At 43.2% G+C, this 23,859-nt stretch overlaps 1 protein-coding gene across 3 annotated transcripts in view; it reads right to left on the bottom strand.

Annotated features, from left to right (window-relative positions):
• LOC135218382 (uncharacterized) overlaps window positions 1-23,859 on the bottom strand; it is a 230,388-nt gene that overhangs the window by 56,039 nt on the left and 150,490 nt on the right. For all 3 annotated transcript variants that reach the window (XM_064254668.1, XM_064254670.1, XM_064254669.1), the window contains exons 6-7: window positions 21,685-21,881; window positions 18,163-18,338 (exon numbers count right to left, since the gene is read on the bottom strand). In XM_064254668.1, coding sequence (XP_064110738.1) covers window positions 18,163-18,338; window positions 21,685-21,881 — 373 coding nt within the window. The remainder of the gene's footprint in view (window positions 1-18,162; window positions 18,339-21,684; window positions 21,882-23,859) is intronic.

The following is a 23,859-nucleotide window of genomic DNA, read 5'->3' as shown; positions in this document are numbered from 1 at the left end:
GGAGTCTCTTCCGTAAGATCGCAGGGATAAGTGCTAGTTTGTCCCGGGATCTTTTGTTTGCTCTTGAACGCCAAACCCGATTTATGTCCTTTAGTCTGGCTTTCAGAAGAATGTCCGTTATTGAAGCAAATTGGAGAGAACCTAAGATTCTTTCTTGGTTCCTCCAGGACGTCTGTTTGCACTTGAGAAATTGTCTGGTTGCTTTGGCTATTTCTCTCCTTTTCAATGGCAGAATTGATAGAGTGTGGGAGTTTAAGTCCCATTGAATCCCTAACCACTGGAAGCGGGACTCCGGTGTTAGCCGGGACTTGGTTCTGTTTATCTGGAAGCCTAGATGTTCCAGAAACCAGATTACTTTGACCGTTGCTTTGCGACATGCTTCGATGCTTGTGGCCCACACGAGCCAATCGTCCAGATAAGCTACTAGCATTATTCCTTGAGACCTTAGTTCTTGAACAACTGTCTCCGCCAATTTTGTAAATTCCCTAGGGGCTATGTTGAGCCCGAATGGCATTACTTTGAAGGAGTAGGCCTGTTTTCCTAGTCTGAAGTCTAGAAACGGGGCGGAAGTGCCTTGCTACTGGAACATGATAGTAGGCATCTGTAAGATCTATAGAGGTGGTGACGGCCCCATGGGGAAGTAAGGTCCGCACCTGCGAAACGGTCAGCATCCGGAACTTGTCACAATGAATGAATAAGTTCAGACGGGACAAGTCTAGAATTATTCTTCGCTTGTTTGAGTCTTTCTCTGGCACGCTGAACAAGCTACCTTGAAATTTTAAATGCTTGACTCTTGACACTACTCCTTTTTGAAGGAGTTCTTGAGAATACTCTACCAATTCCGCTGTTGGTTCCTGATAAAAGGTGTTGGATGGAGGGGGACCTTTGAGCCAACTCCGTCCTAGACCTTTGGACACAATGCTTTGGGCCCACTTGCTGAACCTCCAATGGTGACAAAAGAGGAACAGCCTCCCTCCTACCTGGGGATTCTCACTGGTTTGAGGAAGGGCATGCACCACGTCCTCCTCGGGAACCCTTGCCTCGGTTGGTGGCCCTTCCGCCGCCCCGTTGACGGAAGGCACCTCTAGCTCTGCTACCCCTGCCAAACCTGTTGAAGGTTTGAAAGGACTGGTTTTCAAACACTGGGTTGTAGGTAGGGGAGACAGTGTAGGAAGCTGAAGCCTGTGCCTGTTGCGGCGATTGTGTCAGCAGCACAAACTGCTGTTGTGGCTGCGTCTTAGAGGTAGAAGGTTGCGGTACCTGAGATACCGGAACCGCCTGTACCAGAGTATGTTGTTGAGGGGCCTGGAAGGGCTGGAACTTCCTAGGCTTTTTCTTCGACTTGGGATTCGATCCAGCGGACTCCGGTTTCCGTTTGGAGACGAGTCCCCAGCAAACCCTTAGGCTCTGGTTGAACCTGACCGCCTCGCAGTGAACTTCGTTTACTACCGAGGCCGGGAAGAGGTCAGAGCCCCATATGGATGAGGCTAAAAGCTTGTTAGGCTCGTGGCGGATCGTGGCCTCCACCAGCACATGTTTCCTGCAATTTCGTCTAGCTATGACGAAATCATACAAGTCCCATTGCATAAAGAACAAAAGTGACTTGGCAATGATCTTGAATAACGGCTCTTCTCTGTAGATTAGAACCGATACTTCTGTCAAAACTAGCGAGTTGAGGGACCTGCAAAGCCTCATCCTGGCGTCATACTCAGTTTGAATGAGGTTCTCTGACAGCCTAGGCAATCTCTCGCTAAATAGCGTGATGGCGCAGTCCAGCTTTAGCTTACCTACAGAAAAGGTGGCAGGAAGATCTACCCAGTGATCATCAGTTCCGGGGAGCAGGAGGGATGTCGGTTCTGTCTCCCGGAGCTGGGGCATGGGCTCGTCCTTCATTGCTGCTTGTAAAGTCAATTCAGCCACCTTCGACGTGAACGGGATGGGCGTATCTTCGTCTACGGTGAAGATTGTGAAGGGGCTCTTGAATGCTGTAACCCTGGTATTAGTGCACTGCCACTCCTCCAGGTTACGCAACCATGCCTGCTGGGCCTGGTCCCGGGAAAGAATCACCGTTTCTTTTGGGACCATGTCTTCCCTCCTCATAGCTGCTTCTGTGAGGCGGACATAGCCTATGAAGGGGGGCTGTAATCCTTGCGGATAGAACTCGAAGTCCTCAAACCTTCGAGTTCCGCAGCCCTCAATCGTCAGCATGCCGTCCACAAAAGGAGCATACGAAGCTACCCTCCAAGGGTTGTTCAGAGTAAAGGGAGGAAGGGTAGACGAGTCCGGCATTGGCAAGCTCTGAGCTGCCAGGCCGGACTGTGGAAGTCCTGTCAATGCATTTTCCCGGAGACCTGCAATAAGGTTCTCCTGGGTAACCAGTCTGTCCGAGATAGCCCGGATAGACTGCCCTGACTCCTTTAAGGAGGATGACAACTGCACAAACATCTCCTGGAACTTGGATTGCACAAAGTTCCCGACCATGCTGCCCATCTGTTGCATAATATTTGCCGAAATATTTGCAGAGGTGTCAGGGTCAAAGGGGGAAGGTTCTACCTTCTCCTTAGGAATCCTGGGTCTGGCTCCTTTTGAGGTGGACGCCTCAGGGTCGGAGGAGGAGGGCTGAGCCCTCTCCTTAGAAGACTTAGTCCTCGACCCTTTAGAATAAGAAGCCAGCTTAGCCTTGTCAGCTCCGGGATGGTGAGCCAGAGACTTACAGGCAAGGCTGGTACCTGACTTCTTAGACAGGGACTTTTGCAGCGCTTTAAAGTCTCGCTTGCCTTTGACTTTAGGGATCGCCAAGGTGGACTTCGGCCTGACAGACTGAGGTCCCCCAGTGAATCCCTGGAAAGAGGTTGAAGTTGAAGGGGAAAAAGCTCTAGATGGACTCAAGGAAAGCCCTTGAGCCCCTACAGTACCTGCCTCACAAACATTCTTACCTGTGCCCATGCCTTCAACAGCCATGGGCTCGAGGTCTAGGTCCAGGGCAGCTACTTCCTTCGCGACCTCCTGCGTAGCAGCCTCCTCCGGGGGCTGAGAGACTTCCTCTTGGATGGAAGCGATCAGGGGAGCTGCCACTTCGGGGTCCACGTACGACGTGCTCTTCCCGCTGGAGAAGATGAGAGTGGCCATCTCCTTGGAGAGGATGTAAGGTTGTCCCTTGGTGACATTATGGCCAAACCCACCAACCCAGGCCTTCAGGGCAGCTCGAGCAGTCTCCCGGACCGCTTGGGCGCCCTGAAAGAGAGGGTTAGCGTTAACAGTTAAGACTACTTAGGTTAAACTGTAACTTAACTTAACGGACATATCAAAAAGATATAGCTGTCATTGGTACTCATTGTATTACTTTGCAGACTCCGAAATGCCACCTACCTCAGAGGAGACTTGGTCTACGAGCTCGTAGCATATGAGGCAACTCTCATGGTGCCATACCAGGGACTCGTTGAGGCGGATCGCGCAGGTGGAGTGGGTCCGGCAGACCTCGTGCCCACAGGGGTCTTGAAGTACAGTATTGCAGCCAGACTCCATACAATGGGTGACCTGCAAGGGAAATGATACATGAGTATCACCACTAACCTTCCGGAATAGGTCCGTGGTTGTGATATGCCATGAAGCCGGAGTGCTCCGGTGTTAATAAGTAACAAGGTCCAGTCTCTACCTGCTCTTTGGCCGTGTATTGTGGTGAGGCATCCGACAGGATCGGTAGAACCGCTTGAAACAGTGTGTTTCTGGCGATGCCGGAGAACAATGTAATCACTGAATCAGGATAACCACCTATTCCATACGCCGGAGCAAGGAGTAGTCCGAACAAACACCGGGTGAGGAGCAGGGGGAGACCAGGAAGAAAGTAAAACGGCGGAGTTTGACAACTCCACCCTAGAGGAACTTAAAACTAGAATAAGTTGGGAGATGATCCCTGGCGGGGTTGTGGGACTCAGCCAATAAACTTAAACTAAAGGTAATGGATGTCATTATATGTAAAAGAACATGCATGCAACAAGCGTACCCTTATAGGGAGGCCGGAGCCTCCACAACAGTTCACCAACCCAGGGCAGACCTGGCTACGCCGGGGTCCTGAATCCGCCGGACCAGGAAGGAGATGGTGACTAACGGTAGGGAAACACGACCCGAGAGCCGAGGAGAGCTGAGCTCCACCGAGCCTGGTGGCCAACCGAGGCTCGGCCGAGCAAGGCTCCCCCCTACTCTACTGGGGAGAGTGGCAGAGAAGCTGGCCCACTCGTCGAGAGCCCTCCAGCCACCTCCCCTGTCCCCCTGAGGGGGGGGAAATTGAGGGTTGCTCGGATCAGCTGCCTAAGACAGCGTGAGCGAGCATACCTTCCCCCAAGGTTGGGGGAGAGGGACTGGAAGGGCCGACGCAGGGTGGCTCATACGTGGTTGCCTGGAACTCTCTCGGCCGGGTGAATATCCACGCGGTGAGAAAGGCCAGGCGATCGAAGGAGGCCTATAGGCCAACTGAAGCCGTCTCAGAGAACATGTAACATATAAAATAAACATCCTATCCTAACTGGGGGGGAAAGGAAAAAAAGTTAGATGGTAGAGAAAGAGTAATGTCCTGGAAAAGCTGGGCAGAGCCAACCGGGAAGGATGGTCAAGCCTGGCAACTCCGACCAGCTAGCCTGTATACCGTGATGAAAAAACGCGGGGCAGGCGGCCAGGGTGGCTCGAGGACAAAGTGAGAAGAACCAGGGTCCTTCGGTAAGGGCGCCTAACGAAGAGATAACCTGACAACTAAAAGATACATGCATGCATGAAGATCTGAGCTGAAAGGTAACGACGTAGGCTACGAGCTGAGCGCGAGCTCGGACAACATCCCCCGTGTGGATAAAATAACAAAAACGTCAATAAATGCATCACTGAAATCATAGGAAGGTACTGCTAAACAAAGAATTGAGCCCAAATGGTATAGGGGACCGAATGGGACACGAAACAAGGTAACACGAGGGAGCGAGCCGAGTATGGCAGCGCGGGGATGGTGCCGCATGGGACGCCGTCTTATAAAAACCTAAATAATTCGTTTAAATGTGCCAAGGGCAGCCCCTAAATAGTGTCAACCATTAATAGCAGTACACTTAACTTGGATGCAGCAACAGCTTGACGTTCCATGACGGTGGTGAAAGAATTCCACGAGAAAACACAACACAGAGAAGAAAAAATCACGTGTGGTGTGGGTTGTGCTATTGAAAGGAATGACATCAGAGGCGCTAGCCGTAACGGTAGAGAGTAGCGGGCCTTAGATCGGCTCCTCTGTAGATGAGGGATATGGAAGAAGGATGAATCTAAATGGCAAAGGACCTTTGGTAGTGGTTTCACTCGCCCCAGAAACCATACCGACACCTTAAATAAGGTGAGCGAGCCAGAATACTCAGGCATTTCCATATTAGCTTTTTTCTCTGGTATTATAGCAATATTTATACCTTAGAAATGTGTTCAAAAGGGACATTTCACGGAGCGACACAGGCTGAGCCCAGAAACCGCAATTGTAAGCTAAAATTCTTACATTATAGTAATACTCAATCATTTACCTTCATTTTGCAACAAATTGGAAGTCTCTAGCACAATATTTTGATTTATGGTGAATTTTAGAAAAAAAAAAACTTTTTCCTACATCCGCGCGGTAACTGCCGAAAAAATCATAAATTTTTTCGTCCGATTTTCGTAATGTTTGCACAGTTTTATATTAGCCGTTAAATAAAGTTTTATATATGAAAATGTGCGCAATTTCATGTAGAATACAACTAAAAACAACCCATGGTTGTAGCTTTTATCAGTTTTGAGATATTTTCATATAAATAACGATAAGTGCCAAAATTTCAACCTTCGGTCAACTTTGACTCGACCGAAATCGTCGAAAAATGCAATTGTAAGCTAAAATTCTTACATTCTAGTAATATTCAATCATTTACCTTTATTTTGCAACAAATTCGAAGTTTTTACCACGATATTTTGATTTATGGTGAATTTATGAAAAAAACTTTTTCCTTACGTCCGAGCGGTAACTCTTCCGAAAAAATCATAAATTTTTTCGTCCGATTGTCGTAATGTTTGCACAGTTTTATATTAGCCGTTACATAAAGTTTTATATATGAAAATGTGTGTAATTTCATATAGAATACAACAAAAAACAACCCATGGTTGTAGCTTTTATTAGTTTTGAAATATTTTCATATAAATAACGATAAATAGAACAAATTCGACCTTCGGTCAACTCTAACTCGACTGAAATGGTCGAAAACTGCAATTGTAAGCTAGAACACGTACAGTCTAGTAATATTCAATCAATAACCTTCATTTTGCAACAAACGGGAAGTCTCTAGCACAATATTTAGATTTATGGTGAATTTTTGAAAACCGCTTTTTTTTACGTCCGCGCGTTACGAATTCATACATCATATTGTGATAATATTTTCTCTGTGTTGCTTTGATCATTTTACAATTTGTTATATACTAAAATCATCCCAATTTAGTGTACAATACGACCAAAAAATAATGAACTTATTAGCTTTAACCGTTTTGCTCACACGCGATTTGTATACAATTATAAATGAATTTTTATTTTTTTGCACTGTCATATATTCCAATATTTATATATGATAATGATATTTTTTTCATTTCTGATGGTTCCATACTAAACTTCTGGCAATGACAAAAAAAGTAACCAATAGTGAACTCTTAATCTTGAAAATTAAGCGTGCTGTGATTTTTTGGAAAAAAACTTTTTTCCGCTTTGGCACTCACTCGCGAAAGTCGCCGGCATACGGGAGACACTTTCGGAAATACCGGCTCGGCGTTTAAGGGTTAACATTATACCAATACATAACATTAATATTATACATAAAATATAGAAAAGAATATAACACTGAGATGACTGAATTACTGCAAAATTTACATAAGCTTCTAAGCCTAGATTTTTTTTTTATAGACCAAGACTGCAGGTGTTGCTTATAAAACATATATACTATGCAGAGAATGACCTGCTTCCATCACCATGGCCATTCGAGGACCCAGATGTACATGAAGATATGCACAGTTGGGCAATGTGGGAAAGGGAGACTCGTGCTACGTCTGGACACAATTGCTAATGTATTGTAGATTAGGCTAACAAAGCACTATGTTTATGTTGAAACAGTTAATAATTCAGTAGATGAATTGTGGTACCCAGTATGACATCTCAGGTTACCTTAGTTATTCAATTAACCATTATGACCTGAAGTGTCCCAGTAACCTAATGGTTCTGAATTCTGCAAAAAGATGAAAAATTCAAATATTTAAAAGTTTGTGGTGCTTCATGAGTTCATATTTTTTGGTGGTTCAAGATGATCAGATCATAAATGGGTGCACAATGTCTCACTATTGACCACTGTAAAATAAGTGCTTGATGTTCCACACATGGGCAATGTTCTAAGAGCATCCCATAGTATCCGATGGTTTATCAGCACTCAAAATGAAGGTTTGAAGTTCCTCGAAAATGGGATCTCCACAAAAACCTTTACTTACAACTTACTATCAAGACAATGTTAAATACTGCAGTGTCTCATCCTAAAAATTGCTATCCAATGCACAAAATCAAGTGCCATTAGTACAATCCTTTTCTGTTTCTTTGACAAAGAATGTGAAGAGGGAGGTACAAAAGTCTCAAATACTTATGATCTTTCTTTCATCTTTAAAACCTTAGCTCTGAATGATTCCAAATCAAATGTGAAAAGCATTACAGGGTATTCCTCACTTAGTCATCCAGGATGACCCTGATGCAACACCAGTGTCTCTCCAAGAAAAGATACTTGAGTCACATTTGATATCGGACTCCAAGACGTAAAAATCAGTCCTCACTCACCAAGGGACCTATACCAATTAAACAAAAAATTACTGTTATATGTACAGGCAGTCCCCGAGTTACGACGGTCTTGGCTTATGACATTCCGAGGTTACGACGCTTTTAAATTATATTAATCAGAAATTATTTCCAGGGTTACAACGCATGTTCCAGAGTTACGAAGCCTACAAACCCTGATCTGGCAGATGAAATATGACACCAAAAATGCAAAATAATCAATATTTAAAGGTTTTTTTGATGAAAAATGCAATAATAACGCAGTTTACATAGTTTTGAATGCACCTAAAGCATTAAAAGTAAGGTTTTCTTAGGATTTTTTACAATGTTCCGGCTTACGACGATTTTTGGCTTACGACGCATCTCAAGAACGGAGCCCCCATCGTAACCCGGGGACTGCCTGTACTTCCTTTCAAGACCAATTCTCATGTAAAAGTACATGCATGATAGAAAACAAAATTAATAATATAACCATATCCTGAGGCATAAACAGCAGCCTAAACAAGACAAAACTGAATCTGTCAGCCACATCATTAAATTTCAGAAATCCTCTGTTTGGGTACAGATTTACACGGTTCCAAAACTCGTCTATGGTGAAACATTGTTCTGGCTTACTGCTCATGAGCTTTAGATATAATTTTATTCTACCTTTTGCTATAGACTACATTTTCATGATAGTACAATATTAGACGTGGTGTCATTTGAAGCCAATTAATTGTAATTTATACTACAAGTTACATATATATTTAAAAACAAAAACAAATTAAAATCAGTGTAATGATAGCTATAAGAAATAATAGTAGAGAGGGTTGCGTAAAAACAGAAAGAGAGATAATAATCAAAGTACAGTGAAATAATGAGACGGAAAGATTAGATTAGATTAGATTATAAAATTTTTGGCACAGCCAAGCGTCGGAGCTGAGGGGCCATTCAGAGCATATATATCTTAAAAAAAGACACTGTCGCACAAACATGCACACAACCGATCTAACATACAATTCATTCAATCATAAAAACCAAACAAGAAACCTAAAACAATTAAGAGAACAAAATTACAATTCATAAAAAAGATTAATATTTTTTTAAAATGTCATAATTTGCTCTGCCTGAGCACCTTCACATAAAATATCGGCAAGAGTCTTATTTGCCAGCAAACAAGCTCTACGTTTGTTTTCAAAATGAGGGCACTCCACCAAAATATGCACCATAATCAAATCCACATGACAGGTGGAACAGCGAGGAACCTGCCTATCCGCTCCACTCATCATTAGATAACTTTGAGTATATTTAGTATGGCCAATACGCAATCTAGCTAAAACTATCTCGGATCTTCTATCCATTCGGCTATGAGCCCAAGGATGAACAGTAGGCCTAATCGACTTTAATTTAAGATTATTATCTAAAGTAGACCAGTGGGCCTGCCACTGGTCTCTACAATAAAATCGAATGGTACTTTTAAAATCGGAAACAGGGACGCCCATGTTGGAAATGTGCCTAAGCCTAGTTGCAGCTTTAGCTGCAGCGTCGGCTCGCTCATTCCCAACAATTCCAACATGGGACGGAGCCCAACAAAACCTAACAGAAAAACCTCTTCTATTAATTAAAAGATAAAACCAATCTTGTACTTCTTGCACTAAAGGGTGGCAAGAGATCAGGCTTTTAAGAGAGGATAGAGAAAGAGAAAGAGATGGAGAGAATAATCAGAGTATAGTTCAGTGAAAATTATGATAAAGAGAGAGAGAGAGAATTGAGCTTAGGTGTGTGAGTCCGAATTTGATCAACAATCCTAGAAATAATAAAACCTCAGTCACAGGACATTGGGCCAAAACACCGTCGCAATTAAAATCTTAAGCCCGCCATAAAATCTTTGACATGTGACCTCGCACCAGACTTACTCAGCTTCTATCGATAATGAAGCTCCACCTCCAGGAGGAGGTATTAACATGTTATATTAACTGCCTCTGCCTGGAAGAGGAGGGATTAACATGTTAACCCCACTTAAAGGGGGATGGGGAAAGATAAGAAAAGATCCGCTCCACAAATCAAGAATCCAGTTGGGCGTAGAACTAGAACCAACACCGCCTAAGGAGGTTGGGCCAAATTCGATCCGGGGGTGGCTGATTTTCAGAACACCAGAAGAAGAGTCACAGGACCGGCCACAGTCGTACAGTAAAGAAGCAAGCACTTTGACAGTGGTCCGAACCAGATTCTCAATTTATAAACTTTGTAGTTGTAACTTCTATTCTTTGCAATAGTAAAGAAAAACTCTGCCGTTTGTCTCATTCAAACTTCTGAGAGACTATTAATATTACTAACCCAGAACTAACATTAAGAAGCATAAAGTCAAACATAGAACCAGACCGCAGAACGAATCATCAAGAAGAAAGAAGCAGGTAAGAAAACATACACTCGAACACACTACAGAAATGTAACATCAGAATGATACGCTGATTTTACCAAGAACAGAAATTTCTTAACTTTTGTATATACAACAGCAAAAAATATTTATAAATGAGTTTTGCACAATTGACAATATAAAAAATTTCCTTTCCAATGATTTATCTATTATTGCTATCTATCAGTTATTGAGTACATATATAAAAACCTATAAAAAGTAAGGAACACAGGCATATGTCTTATGATGAACTATTCCAGAATTATTTACCTCTCTAATAATAATTTTCTTTGAACAGTCAACTCTCATGTGAAAGAGTAAAACCAACTCCATCACTTTAGACATCATCCCACTGTTACCCATCAATATGATATTGTTATGATACAATAAAGTTTCATACATACTTACCTGGCAGATATATACATAGCTAAGACTCCGTCGTCCCTGACAGAAATTCAAATTTCGCGCCACTCGCTACAGGTAGATCAGGTGATCTACCGGCCTGCCCTGGGCGGCAGGACTAGGAACCATTCCCGTTTTCTATCATATTTTCTCTCTTCCACCTGTCTCCTGCGGGGAGGCTGGGTGGGCCATTAAGAGTAGTATATATCTGCCAGGTAAGTATGTATGAAACTTTATTGTATCATAACAATATCATTTTCATACAATCAACTTACCTGTCAGATATATACATAGCTGATTGGCACCCTTTGGTGGAGGGTAAGAGACAGCTACTTATGGAATAGACAGGTAAACAACATATGTTGTAGGTACAAATAAACCTTGGTTCCTACCTGATAGGTGGTAGACTTTGTGGCTGTTGCCCAGGAGTCTGCATCACCTCAAGAAACTTTAGCGAGATATATGATCTATGGCCAAGAGTTCTTGTGGGTCTGCCGATGGGGTCTTATCCACTTACTCGGCAGAGCCTGAAAGGACTTTGTCAATGGGTGCTGATCCACTTATATGACAATACACCTTATGAAAGAGCCACAAGAACAAAAACCCAAAATCCCGACCACCTGATCCTAACCACCATGTTAGTATTAAAAATTGTTCCGAGTTATCCCCAAACTCTTCACAACAACCATAACTCAAAAACCAACTTACACACACACACACATAATTTTCAAAAACAAAAATAATAATGATACTCATCTAATAAGATATCACAAGAGTTCCTTACTGAACAATAGTGACTGGCCGCCAGTGCGACGTCTGCACTTAGTCAGCAGAAAGTCTAGAACATATCTAATAGACGTTACGTACCATTCAAGGATTGGTGTTAGCTCCTATACCCAGGATCGTATCCGCAGACACGAAAGGACCCAGAGAGAAACATTTCTCGTAGGTCACACGAACGTCTTTCAAGTAGTGAGATGCAAACACTGAGTTACACCTCCAATATGTCGCATCCAAGATATTCTTTAGCGACATATTTCTGTGAAAAGAGAGAGACGTCGCTACTGCTCTCACCTCATGTGCTCTTACTCGCAAGAGTCTAAAAGAGTCGTCAGTGCATACTTTGTGAGCGTCTGTAATGACGTTCCTTACAAAAAAGGCTAAAGCATTTTTGGACATAGGTCTTGTAGGATCCTTAACAGAGCACCAAAGACCTTGTCTAGAACCTCCCAACTGTTTCTTCCTCTGCAGGTAGAATTTTAGAGCTCTTACCGGGCAAAGAGACCTTTCAGCTTCTCTACCGACGAGACCCGATAAGCCTTTAACTTCGAAGTTTTTAGGCCAGGGATTCGAAGGATTTTCGTTCTTTGCCAGAAACAATGCTTTGAACGAACAGATGGCTGAGTCTCGTTTGAATCCTACTTTATCATCAAGGGCGTGCAGCTCACTAACTCTTTTAGCTGTCGCCAGTGACAAGAGAAACAAACACTTTCTCGTTAAATCTCGAAACGAGGCCATATGAAGAGGTTCGAACCTTCCAGAAAACAAGAACTTCAGGACAACATCGAGGTTCCAGCTAGGAGGAGATGTATTTTTAGACTTCGTGGTCTCAAAGGATCTTATAAGATCGTGTAGATCTTTATTATCTGCAAGCTCTAGGCCTCTATTTCTAAAGACGGCCGAAAGCATACTCCTGTAACCCTTTATAGTGGATACAGAAAGATGTGATTCCTCTCTCAGGAATAACAGAAAATCGGCGATTTCGGTCACAGAGGTACTGGAGGAGGACAACTTCTTCGACTTACACCATCTTCTAAAAACCTCCCACTTGGATTGATAAACTCGCATAGTGGAAGTTCTGCGGGCTCTAGCGATCGTGCTTGCAGCCTTGCGAGAAAAACCTCTCGCTCTGACAAGTCTTTCGATAGTCGAAAGGCAGTCAGAGCGAGAGCGGGGAGGTTTTGATGATACCTCTCGAAGTGCGGTTGTCTGAGAAGATCCATCCTTCTTGGGAGGGATCTGGGGAAGTCTACTGTCCACTCCACTACCTCTGTGAACCACTCTTGTGCAGGCCAAAAGGGGGCTATCTGGGTCATTTTCGTCCCCTTCGAAGCCGCAAACTTCTTTAGCACTTGTCCCAGAATCTTGAATGGGGGAAATGCGTAGACGTCTAAATGAGACCAGTCTAGAAGGAAGGCGTCGACTGTTAGAGCTCTGGGGTCTTCTACCACTGAGCAAAAGACTTCCAGTCTTTTTGAGAGGAATGTGGCAAACAGGTCCACATGAGGAGTCCCCCATAAGAGACCAGAGACTCTGACAAACTTCTGAGTGGAGGGTCCATTCTGTGTGAAGGACCTGGCTCCTCCTGCTCAGCCTGTCTGCCCTCACGTTCCTTACTCCCTGAACAAACCTCGTCAGGAGGGAGATGTTCCTTTGGGAGGTCCAAAGTAGAAGATCTCTTGCGAGCTCGTACAGGAAAAACGAGTGTGTCCCTCCTTGCTTCCGAATGTAGGCAAGGGCGGTGGTGTTGTCCGCGTTTACTTGGACTACACTGTTTGTCACTATAGGTTCGAAGTTCTTTAGAGCCAGGTGTACGGCTAAAAGTTCTTAGCAATTTATGTGCCAGGACACCTGAACTGCATTCCAGGTGCCTGACACTTCTCTCTTTCCTAAGGTTGCTCCCCAAGCTTTTTCCGACGCGTCGGAAAACAATACAAGGCTTGGGTTCTAAACCTCCAGGGAAATACCCTTGTTCTCCTTTAGTGGGGGCAACCACCATTCCAAGTGTTGTCTCATCTCCACTGGAATGGGAAAACTGTCCGAGAGAAGTCCTGTCTTCCAGTTCCACGATCTTTTGAGGAAGAACTGAAGAGGACGAAGATAAAGTCTTCCTAGAGGAAAGAACTGTTCGAGCGAGGAAAGGGTCCCTAGAAGGCTCAACCATTCCCTCGCCGAAGTACGTTTTTTTCCCTAAGAAGAGAGAGACTTTCTCTAAGCCTCTCACGAGTCTCTCTTGAGAAGGAAATACTCGAAAACCCCGAGAATCCATCTGAATCCCCAGATAGACCAAGTTCTGGCTGGGGATCAGCTGAGACTTCTCGAGGTTTACGAGTAATCCCAAAGATTTGATCAGATTTAGGGTCAAAGCAAGGTCCTCCAAACACTGTCTCTCTGATCTGGCTCTGATGAACCAGTCATCTAGGTACAGAGAGATATTGACACCTTTCAGGTGAAGCCATCTCGCCACATTTTTCATCAGGCTTGTGAAGACCTGAGGAGCAGCCGAAACACAAGGCCCTGAACTGGAAAATCCTTCCCCCCGTCATGAAACGGAGGTACTTCTTCGACGAAGGATGAATCGGGACGTGAAAATAGGCATCTTGGAGATCCAGAGAAACCATCCAATCCCCTTGGCGAAGAGCCGCAAGGACTGACGCAGAAGTTTCCATGGTGAACTTCTCTTTCTGAACAAATTTGTTCAGAGCGCTGATGTCTAGAACTGGTCTCCAGCCCCCCGAGGCTTTTGCAACCAGAAAAAGGCGATTGTAAAACCCCGGGGAGTTTTGATCCAGCACTAGTTCTATCACTCTCTTGTTCCACATCTGATCCACCATTCGTCGAAGAGTATCTCTCAGAACAGGGTCCTTGTATTTGGCGGACAATTCCCACGGAGTTGAAGTCAGGGGAGGACTGTCCTGGAAGGGGATGTAATATCCCTTCTTTATTACAGACATCGACCAAGCGTCTGTATCAATGAGTGCCCAGGCATCCGCAAATCCCAGGAGCCTGGCACCTACTGGTGTTTGGAGGATCCTTACATCACTTTCCCCTTTTAAAGGGACGGAATGAAGATCTACCTCTCCTCTCAGGCGCTTTCCTTTTTGAGGGAGCTCTAGAGGGAGGGCCTCCTCGAAAGGGCTGAAGAGACGTACTCGCCCCTTTCTTCTCTCCCACTACTACCGGTCTCTTCTTTCTGGAAGACTGAAGGAGAAGATCCTGGGTCGCCTTCTCCGTTAGTGAACGGGAAATGTCCCTCACCAACTGAGAAGGGAACAGAAAGTCAGACCTGGGAGCTAACATCAAAGCTGCTCTTTGTGAGTGAGAAACCGCCTTGGTCAGAAAGGCGCTAAAAATGGACCTCTTCTTCAAGAGTGCCGCTCCAAATAAGGAGGAGACTTCCCCTGAGCCATCCTGTACCGCCTTGTCTATACACGACAAGATAGAGGAGAACATTAGGATCGAGGCCCTCCGAGTCATGGGCCTTCTTGGCCATCACCCCAAGGGACCAATCCAGGAAATTGAATACTTCCAATACATGGAAGAGTCCCTTGAGGAGATGATCAAGCTCAGAAAGACCCCAAGTCACACGAGCAGAGTTCAGGCCATGCCTTCTTGAAGCGTCTACCAGACTGGAAAAGTCAGCTTCCGCAGAAGCTAGGAGAGAGAGTCCCATATTCTCCCCTGTCTGGTACCAAATACCCCTTTTGCCTGTAAGTCTAGCCGGGGGCATACAGAAGACAGTTCTAACCAGATTATTCTTCGTTTTCATCCAGTTATCCAGAGACAGGAGAGCTCTCTTCATAGATATAGTCGGTCTCATTTTCAGAAAAGACGAAGACTTTGGCGTCTTGGAGCAAGAAAAGAGAGAGCGCGGAGAAGGAGGAGCGGCAGGAGTTAAGGAATCTCCATATTCCTGAAGAAGAAGAGATGTCAACACCTTGTAATTTGAAAGCCCTTCTCTACCACGAGCCTTGTCTTCTGAATCCTCCTCAACAAAAGGATCAGAAGGAGAATCCGTCTTCAAATCTTGGGGGTCTTTCCAAACATCTCTCTCTGCGGGAGACAAACTCCCAACCGGAGAGGGGCTAAGAGCATGTACAGAGCCCCTATGAAACAAAGCTGACGTCTCGCGCCTGGCTGGCTCCTCGCGCCTGGCTGGCGCCTCGCGCCTGGCTGGCGCCTCGCTCCTGACTGGCTGCTGACGTTTGGCTGGCGCCTCGCGCCTGGCTGGCGCCTTGCGCCTGACTGGATTCTCGCGCCTAACTGGCTCCTCGCGCCTGGTAGGCTGCTCGCGCTTGTCTGGCGTCTCACTCCTGGATGACGCCTCTCACCTGGTTGAAATCTCGCGCTTGGCTGGCGCCTCGCGCTTGGCAGACGTCTCGTGATCGGAAGACATCTCACGCCTGGAAGACGCCTCACGTCTGGCAGGAGCCTCGCGCCTGGCAGGAGAAAGAAGACGAGACTTCTTGACAGGAAGTCTAACGTCCTTCTTACGAGGAGGATCTTTCGAAAGGACTCCGACCAACACGGCTAACTGTTCTTGAACCGCTAAAAGAATCCTCTTGGAAGCCTCTCCAGTGTCCTCTTCAACAGGAGAGGGAGACCTCGAAGGATTTTTACTCGGACTGTCGTAACAGGGAGACGTCAAAACCACCTTCGCCTTCTTGATCGCGGATGGAGCTTCATCAGTGCCTTTTCAGGGGCCTGGAAAGGTCCGAATCCTTCCACCCTCATTTAGGTGAGGGAGAACCGGACGACGAGAAACACTCTCGGAGGACGCTTTTTCTAAAGCGGTCCTGAGCAGTCTGTTGCGCTACAGAGCCTGCTGAAGGGACGCCTGACTGGTGGGGATTCTCCACAACCTCCGTAAGGCTTTCGACTTTTCTTCTCCTCTGGGCTTGGGAGCTTGAAAGAGGTCTAGGCCTGGGAGCGTCGCAGAGACGGTCAGACGCCCCCTCCACAACACTGGGGGCACTCACTTCAATAAATACGTCACTTTCACTATCCTTACCTTTCAGGGCAGCCATTTTGGATTTCATCCTATGAAGTGTAGCCTTCAGATCAGCGATCTCCGAGGCTGAATCTGAATGCAAAGCCTGTGAGGGCCCTGATAAAGAGGGAGAATCAAATGCATGGTTTACAGAAGAGTTAGAATCAGGAAAAGGCTCAATAGGCCTTGTACTACCCGCACCCTTAGATGCAGCCCTTCTAATTCTATCCCTCTCTAACTTCTTCAAATAAGAAGTCAGAGTCTTCCATTCCTCAACACTCAACCTTTCACACTCATGACAGGTGTTAGTCAAAGAACATTCAAAACCTCTACATTTACGGCATACAGTGTGAGGATCAACCGAAGCCTTCGGTATCCTCACCTTGCAGCCTACATTCACACAAACTCTCACACTAACACTTGAATCAGACATTCTGTAGAAAAATCAAAAGCAAGTCCAAATCCAGTCCACAGTAGCGAATGCCAAAACAACGATCCAGGTACGTCACCAAAAAGTCCGATGAAAGAAGATCAATTGCCTTGAAAAACGAATTCTAGTCAAGAGGTAGTAACAACAATGTTGATACCACCGGCGACAGAGAAAATATGATAGAAAACGGGAATGGTTTCTAGTCCTGCTGCCCAGGGCAGGCCGGTAGATCACCTGACCTACCTGTAGCGAGTGGCGCGAAATTTGAATTTCTGTCGGGGACGACGGAGTCTTAGCTATGTATATATCTGACAGGTAAGTTGATTGTATGAAAATTAAAGGTTAAGTGTTAAAACTTTCCAATAGATGAAATCACTTGATATCACTGGAATTAATATTAGTTCCATTTACTGGCATGCACTGTGCAGCATAGTGATGGAAGATTTTCTCTCACCAGGCTATTTACATAACAGAAAGAACTTACATACTTTGGTTCCAATGCAAAACTAGTGAGGAAGAGAGAAAAAATGACTGGAAATATGTTTTGAAGTTGATGGTTGCAAGCCATGTTGTGATGCCATTAAGAGTAGGGAGATTCCCCTAACAGAAGACTGCTCAACTTTCTAGGTTAATACAATAGGCTTGGTTATCTGCTGTGCAATCAGCAATACATATATAAGAGAGACTTTGTTCATGTATGTTCATGTATGGAGAAAAAATATTTTAATAATAAAAAAAAACTATGCCATACATATCATGCATTCAATCTAGTATTCTAGAATAAAGCAGGCTACATATAACTCACTATGTTAAATTGCAAGTATTATATAAACATTCTTAATAACTGCACATTCTGCAATAATTAAAACCAAAGCAAGTTGCTAACAAACAACAAAGTGAATGAAAGTTACCTCTGCCAATAGTGAACAGAATCCATCATAAACTTGCTTCACTCACATTTCTGAGACCTCTACTCAATAGCTTTCCACAAATAATCCTCATACTAAAGCCATCAAAACCTAAGTTCACAGAAGTGTACTACAGTTGTGTTCATGCATAAATAACTTTAAAAGTACATGCAAAAACATTTAAAATAAAATACCAGGATCACTATAACAAGGTTTTAGACTGAATCCATTTTGAGTCCTAAACGTTTTGGCTGATGTCTTCATCAACCAGAAAGAAGTATAAAACAAGATGTCAAAAAGAAAAATAAATAAACATCACAATGTATTACCTTAAGATATTAATCTTTACTTGTGACAAGATCAACAACAAATATGGGGTAAGATAGTGTAAAAATGTGAAATAATTCCTACCATGATATCTGTATTACAAGACCAATCACAAGGGGGGTAATGTGAGCGAAGATGGTCTCGTATTCGAGCGTCCAAAGAAAAATTCGCCTTGTCATAAAAGAACTTGCATTCTGACCTTGTTAACCCTTCTGTGCATAGACCAACAGCATCCCCTATAGCAGCTCCATACACTAGACCTAAAACAGAATGATGGTTATGGTATAAGAACTAACAAATATTACTTATGAGTATATACAAATGGCTGTTCTAAATATCCTTTCATTTTGTTCATTAAGCAAGATTTCAAGCCAACACTACATAAAAAACTGCACTAATATACAAACTCAAAATGATTACTAGTCAATAATATGTAACAATGGACTACACTAAGGGTCTAATTTCAGAAGATTATAAGTATGTATGCACCTGCAACTTACAAAAAGGTATCTAAATCTTAAAGTATATGCACTAATCTATATGGAAACCAATTTTTATAACACCAATAGTTTTTATACAAACCCATTAATTATAAAATAGCCTTACACCAAGTGAAATGCATCCAGGCACACAAAAAGCAAAAGCAAAACATTCAAGGAATTTGACAGCAAGCTATGAAATCTCATTTACCTGTGCCAGATTTCAACTGAGAGATAAAAATTAGTTATATATTGTAGAAACATAATTTGTTAATACAGGTAGTCCCCCAGGTTACGGCGTTCTGTGGTTACGATGATTTTCAATTATATTCGTCAGAAATTATTTCCAGGTTCACAACACGTTCCAGGGTTATGACGCTTACGACGCCGATCTGGCGGAAGAAATGTGACTCCAAAAATGCAAAATAATCAACATTTGAAGGCTTTTTTTGATGAAAAAATGCAATAAAATGCAATTTACATAGTTTTTACTACACCCAAAGCATTAAAAGTCAGGTTTTCTTAGGATTTTTGACGATTTTCTGGCTTATGACAATTTTTGGCTTACGATATGTCTCGAACGGAACCCCCGTCGCAAGCCGGGGACTGCCTCTGATGCTTCAGAGAGATCTCACAAGGAGTCGTAACTGAGAATCTCCAGCCAGTGTCTGCTTTCATGGATGTAATGTAATGGCACAGGTAGCCTAGTGATGGATACTCATCACACTCCAAAGGTAAAGATATGATTACTGCAAGTAAAATATGCCTACATGTGCCAGAGCATAAAATCAAGTGGTGGTGGATGATGAAAGCTCTAACCCTTCAACTGAGAAAACATGGCCTGCCATAATGATGGGTGCAACTGAATAAATGTCCAATGCCTCCTGGGTGACTTCACAGCGATAAAACTCTGCAAAGGTGCTCTGACAAATGCCAAGTGCCCCTCTAGGTTTAACTGGGGGTTTCAAGTTACACTTGAAAGCCAAAGGGCCAGATAAAATGAGTCAGTGCATTGTAGGTATAAATGTCCTCACTAAACACACATAATTATCCTCCTTGGAAAATAACAAAAGGGCAGAGAAGCAAGGGGGCTGAAAAGGGAGCAATCCCTACTGGAAGACTAAGTCTGGGGTGATGGAAAGACCTACTGATGCATTCCTCCAAAACTCATTGCCATGCTTATAGGGTGCTAAGGCTATACTAAACACTATATTTTGAATACCAAAATGTAGAAACGCTTCTGATAAAGGCAAGATCAAGGGCAGAGCCCAACTTAAAGGCTTTACAGGGACTTGAAAAATAGAATTACTGAAATGGTCAAAAAGGTGGGAATCTCATTTCCTGAATCAAAACCATGCTGAATAAAGACTCACCATAAGGCAGCATAATATCCCTCCACAGCTGGGAGAGTGCTACTTATCAAGTTGTATGTGAAGGAACAAGTCCACCAGAACTGGAACAGTAGCTTAAGAAAAATGTGATCCATGCATGTTGCACTAAGCCTTGAACCTCACCCTTTTGGCCTGATAAAGGGGTGTAGTGAAGGACTGACAGGGGGAGATGATATCTGATTCTACAACCTACAAAAATTCTCTCTCTATGATGCTATGCTCAATAACTGCTATGTGTGAACAGGTGATGAATAAGATGCTGATACAGTTTTTGGAAGTAAGTTTGCTTCAAAAGAAACCTTTGAGTTACACGAGACCTAGGAAAGTCTATGACAAAATGGAAATGGACTCAAGCAGGGCGCTACTAAAGTTATCCAGGAGCCCTCTGAGGCTTGAAACTTCACCAGCAACTGTCTCACCAGACCAAACACCACAAAAATTTACACATATAGCCCATCTCAGGTCTGTAGTATGATACCAACTATCTAATCAGCTAAATCTGGCTAAGGGGGAAAACACAAAGTCTGGCATTCAGTAAGGTGACAAACAAATCCTACACAGGAGTCCCTCATCACCGTTACAGGCCTCTGCAAACATCTAGGTGAATATATCACTCAAATGGAAGGGCCTCAGCATTTGTCACCACATTTTGGACTTGTGTTCTTCCTTGATTTCTTAAATAGATGGTAGCAGTGGTGATGTTGGCCATGGCCACTATGCAATAACTTGACACGGCAGTAATGTTCTAGGTAACACTGCATCATGTACTTTATCAAGTACAATACTATAAAGCATTTAATAAATGTTAATAAAAAAATACTGTACCAAAGAGAGAGAGAGAGAGAGAGAGAGAGAGAGAGAGAGAGAAACATTACACTGTGAAAAAAATAGTACTGAAATGTTATCAACAGTGCAAAAGTGACATTAAAACCATACTTAAAGGTGGCTGACACAAATCCACCACCAGTGCAGTATGCCTGAAATACTGGTAAGGGCAGCTCTTTGTTCATTGACCAATTCTTCTACTGAGTAGTAGGAATGGAACTTGGTCAATAAGTGAAGTGTCTGGATAATCTATGCTATGCAGCCTGCACCAAATGTGCACATATTTTCTGCCCTAATGTTTCCCATTGCTCCTTCCATAAGAATACTATTGACTCTGAAGGGAAAACACACTATTCTCTAGGTTGTTCTTTTGCATCAAACCAGTCACTCTCTTTAGGTAAGCTTCAATCATCTCAACAATAAGCTTCCAGTTCATTTTAAATCCAACAATAAGCTTCTAGTTCATTTTAAATCCAACAATAAACTTCCAGTTAATTTCAAAAACTACCACTTCCATTACACATATCTAATACATTTTAAAAACTACCACTTCCATTACACATATCTAATAATCTCCACATCCTTGCTATATCAACTCTCACATTCTCTCTAAATCACTGTATAATTCAAATACGCACGTGATCACTGTTACATATGAATCATTACTTGAAATAAACCTATTCCATTAACTCTTTACTTCCTGTCACTTGTCTACCTCTACCTCAAGGTAAGATAAGCAACAATACAACAATACAACACAATACGTAGTTAAATCAATCTTCATCTCAAGATGATAAATGCTACACACCTTTGTCCACCTAACTTTTTTCTACTGTGATCAGTACCAAAAACAATAATAGTAATCTCAAAGTTTAAATATAGGATTAGCATACGTGGCAAACTCAACTTACCTATTAACATATCCTTCAGCTGATCTGCATTCAGCATGGTTGCATCTGCAGGAGGCATCAATGGGCATTTACGTTTGTTGGCACGAGATGTACCTTGGGCCTGACGATACTCTACGCTTGCAGATTCAGGATTATTGACACTTGCTAATACCTGCTGACCTCTCACTCGTTCAAACACACTAGACTTTACTTTGAGCCTGTATATGAGATACAAAATGGTTATATAATGCGATAATAATTAAAAATGACTTATCACAATCATGAAAATTTTACAAGAAATTGAACCCAAGAAAAGTCAGTAGAAACAACATAACAATAAAGGATTCTCAAATAAGCAAAACAACATTTATATTTATTGTCTTTGTCATACAAAAATGCAATAGTTTGTCGACTTCTGTGGAAAGAAATACTTTGTTGACTTCTGTTATCAGGATATCCAAAGACTACGGTAGGCTTGGCCTAGTCCTAAAAGTTTGCATGTTTCCAATATAGAAACAACATAATAATAAAAGATTCTCAGATAAGTAAAACGACATTTGTATTTATTGTCTGTTGTTGGGAAATCCATAGCACAGGCTTAGCCTAGTCCCAAACTCTTGGACTTTTCCAAAACTATACCTCATATAATGTTTGATCCCAAAATTTGAAGCCATAAAATTGGTCTTTAAATACCAAACATTACATGAGTACTATATACAGTAGTTTTTACTTTTTTCATTTTTATTTTATTCTCATATTCATTTTGACTATTTTCTCATAAAAGATGAAAATGCAATAAAATCTACCCAAAAGAAACAAATTCATTCGATATCTTTTAGTGTATGCATGTATAACACAGACAGACACACTCCTTTCCTTTGGTTTGGTGGGGGGGAAAAAGAGGGGCAGAGGAGACGATTTGTTACAGCGCCTGCAGCACTGCAGGTGCTGCTAGTTGCATGTGTTGCTTAAAATGTTATTGTTATAATACAATTAAGTTTGTTCATACTTACCTGGCAGATATATATATAGCTGTATTCTCCGAAGTCCGACAGAATTTCAAAACTCGCGGCACACGCAGTGGGCGGCCAGGTGGTAGTACCCATTCCCGCTGCTGGGATGGCGGTATATCAGGAACCATTCCCATTTTCTATTCATATTTTATCAGTGCCACTGTCTCCTGAGGGGAGGTGGGTGGGCACTTAATTATATATATCTGCCAGGTAAGTATGAACAAACTTAATTGTATTATAACAATAACATTTTGTTCATGAAACTTACCTGACAGATATATATAGAGCTGAATCCCACCTTCGGATGGTGGGAAGAGACAGAATAGGATTTGTAGGAAACTTAAATTAAGTAGATGATGTACACCTTGGTTCCTCACCTGTTAGCAAAGTAGACTCTGTGATTACTGTCACTTAAGCCTGCTTGTGCTTAATCAGAGTTGCCCAGCCAGTGGAGACCTGTAGTGCTGGTGCGCTCTGGATGCTCTGTCAACGGGGACGTGACCTCAACGTGACAAGAGCATAGAGCCATACATATGAGGGCAACGAAGCAACTGACCACCACCTGACCAACTATCCAAGACCCCCTGAACACTAAGCTAAGAGATGGGAGGTCTTCACCAAAGACTCACCACAACCAAAAAACACAACAAATAAAAACTAACCTAAACCTAACTAAGGGATAGGGAGAGAGCTACCTTCAGCCCCCAAGACTGTGTCTGCAGAAACGTATGGCCCAAGAGAACTACAGTCCTCGTATATCGTTCTCACATCTCTCAAGTAGTGTGAGGCGAATACTGAATTGCTCCTCCAAAAGGTGGCGTCAAGGATGTCCTTGATCGACATGTTCCTTTGGAAGGCAAGCGAGGTTGCGACAGCTCTGACCTCGTGAGCTTTCACTCGCAAGAGGCTCAAATCGGTCTTCTGGTAAGACGAATGAGCCTCTTTAATCACGTCCCTCAGAAAGAACGCCAAAGCATTCTTGGATAATGGTATATCGGGCCGTTTAACCGAACACCACAGATTATCTGAGGGACCCCGTACCTCCTTTGTCTTGTGGACATAAAACTTTAGAGCCCTGACAGGGCACAGGGCTCTCTCAGGTTCTTGGCCCACAAGGCTTGTCATACCCTTAATTTCAAAGCTCCTTGGCCAAGGGTTAGACGGGTTTTCATTTTTTGCTAAG

Source organism: Macrobrachium nipponense, chromosome 9 (genome assembly GCF_015104395.2).
Source record: "Macrobrachium nipponense isolate FS-2020 chromosome 9, ASM1510439v2, whole genome shotgun sequence".
In the NCBI taxonomy this organism is placed as follows: Eukaryota; Metazoa; Arthropoda; class Malacostraca; order Decapoda; family Palaemonidae; genus Macrobrachium; species Macrobrachium nipponense.
Note: the sequence above shows the minus strand (reverse complement) of the source record. Positions and strands in the feature narration are given on the sequence as shown.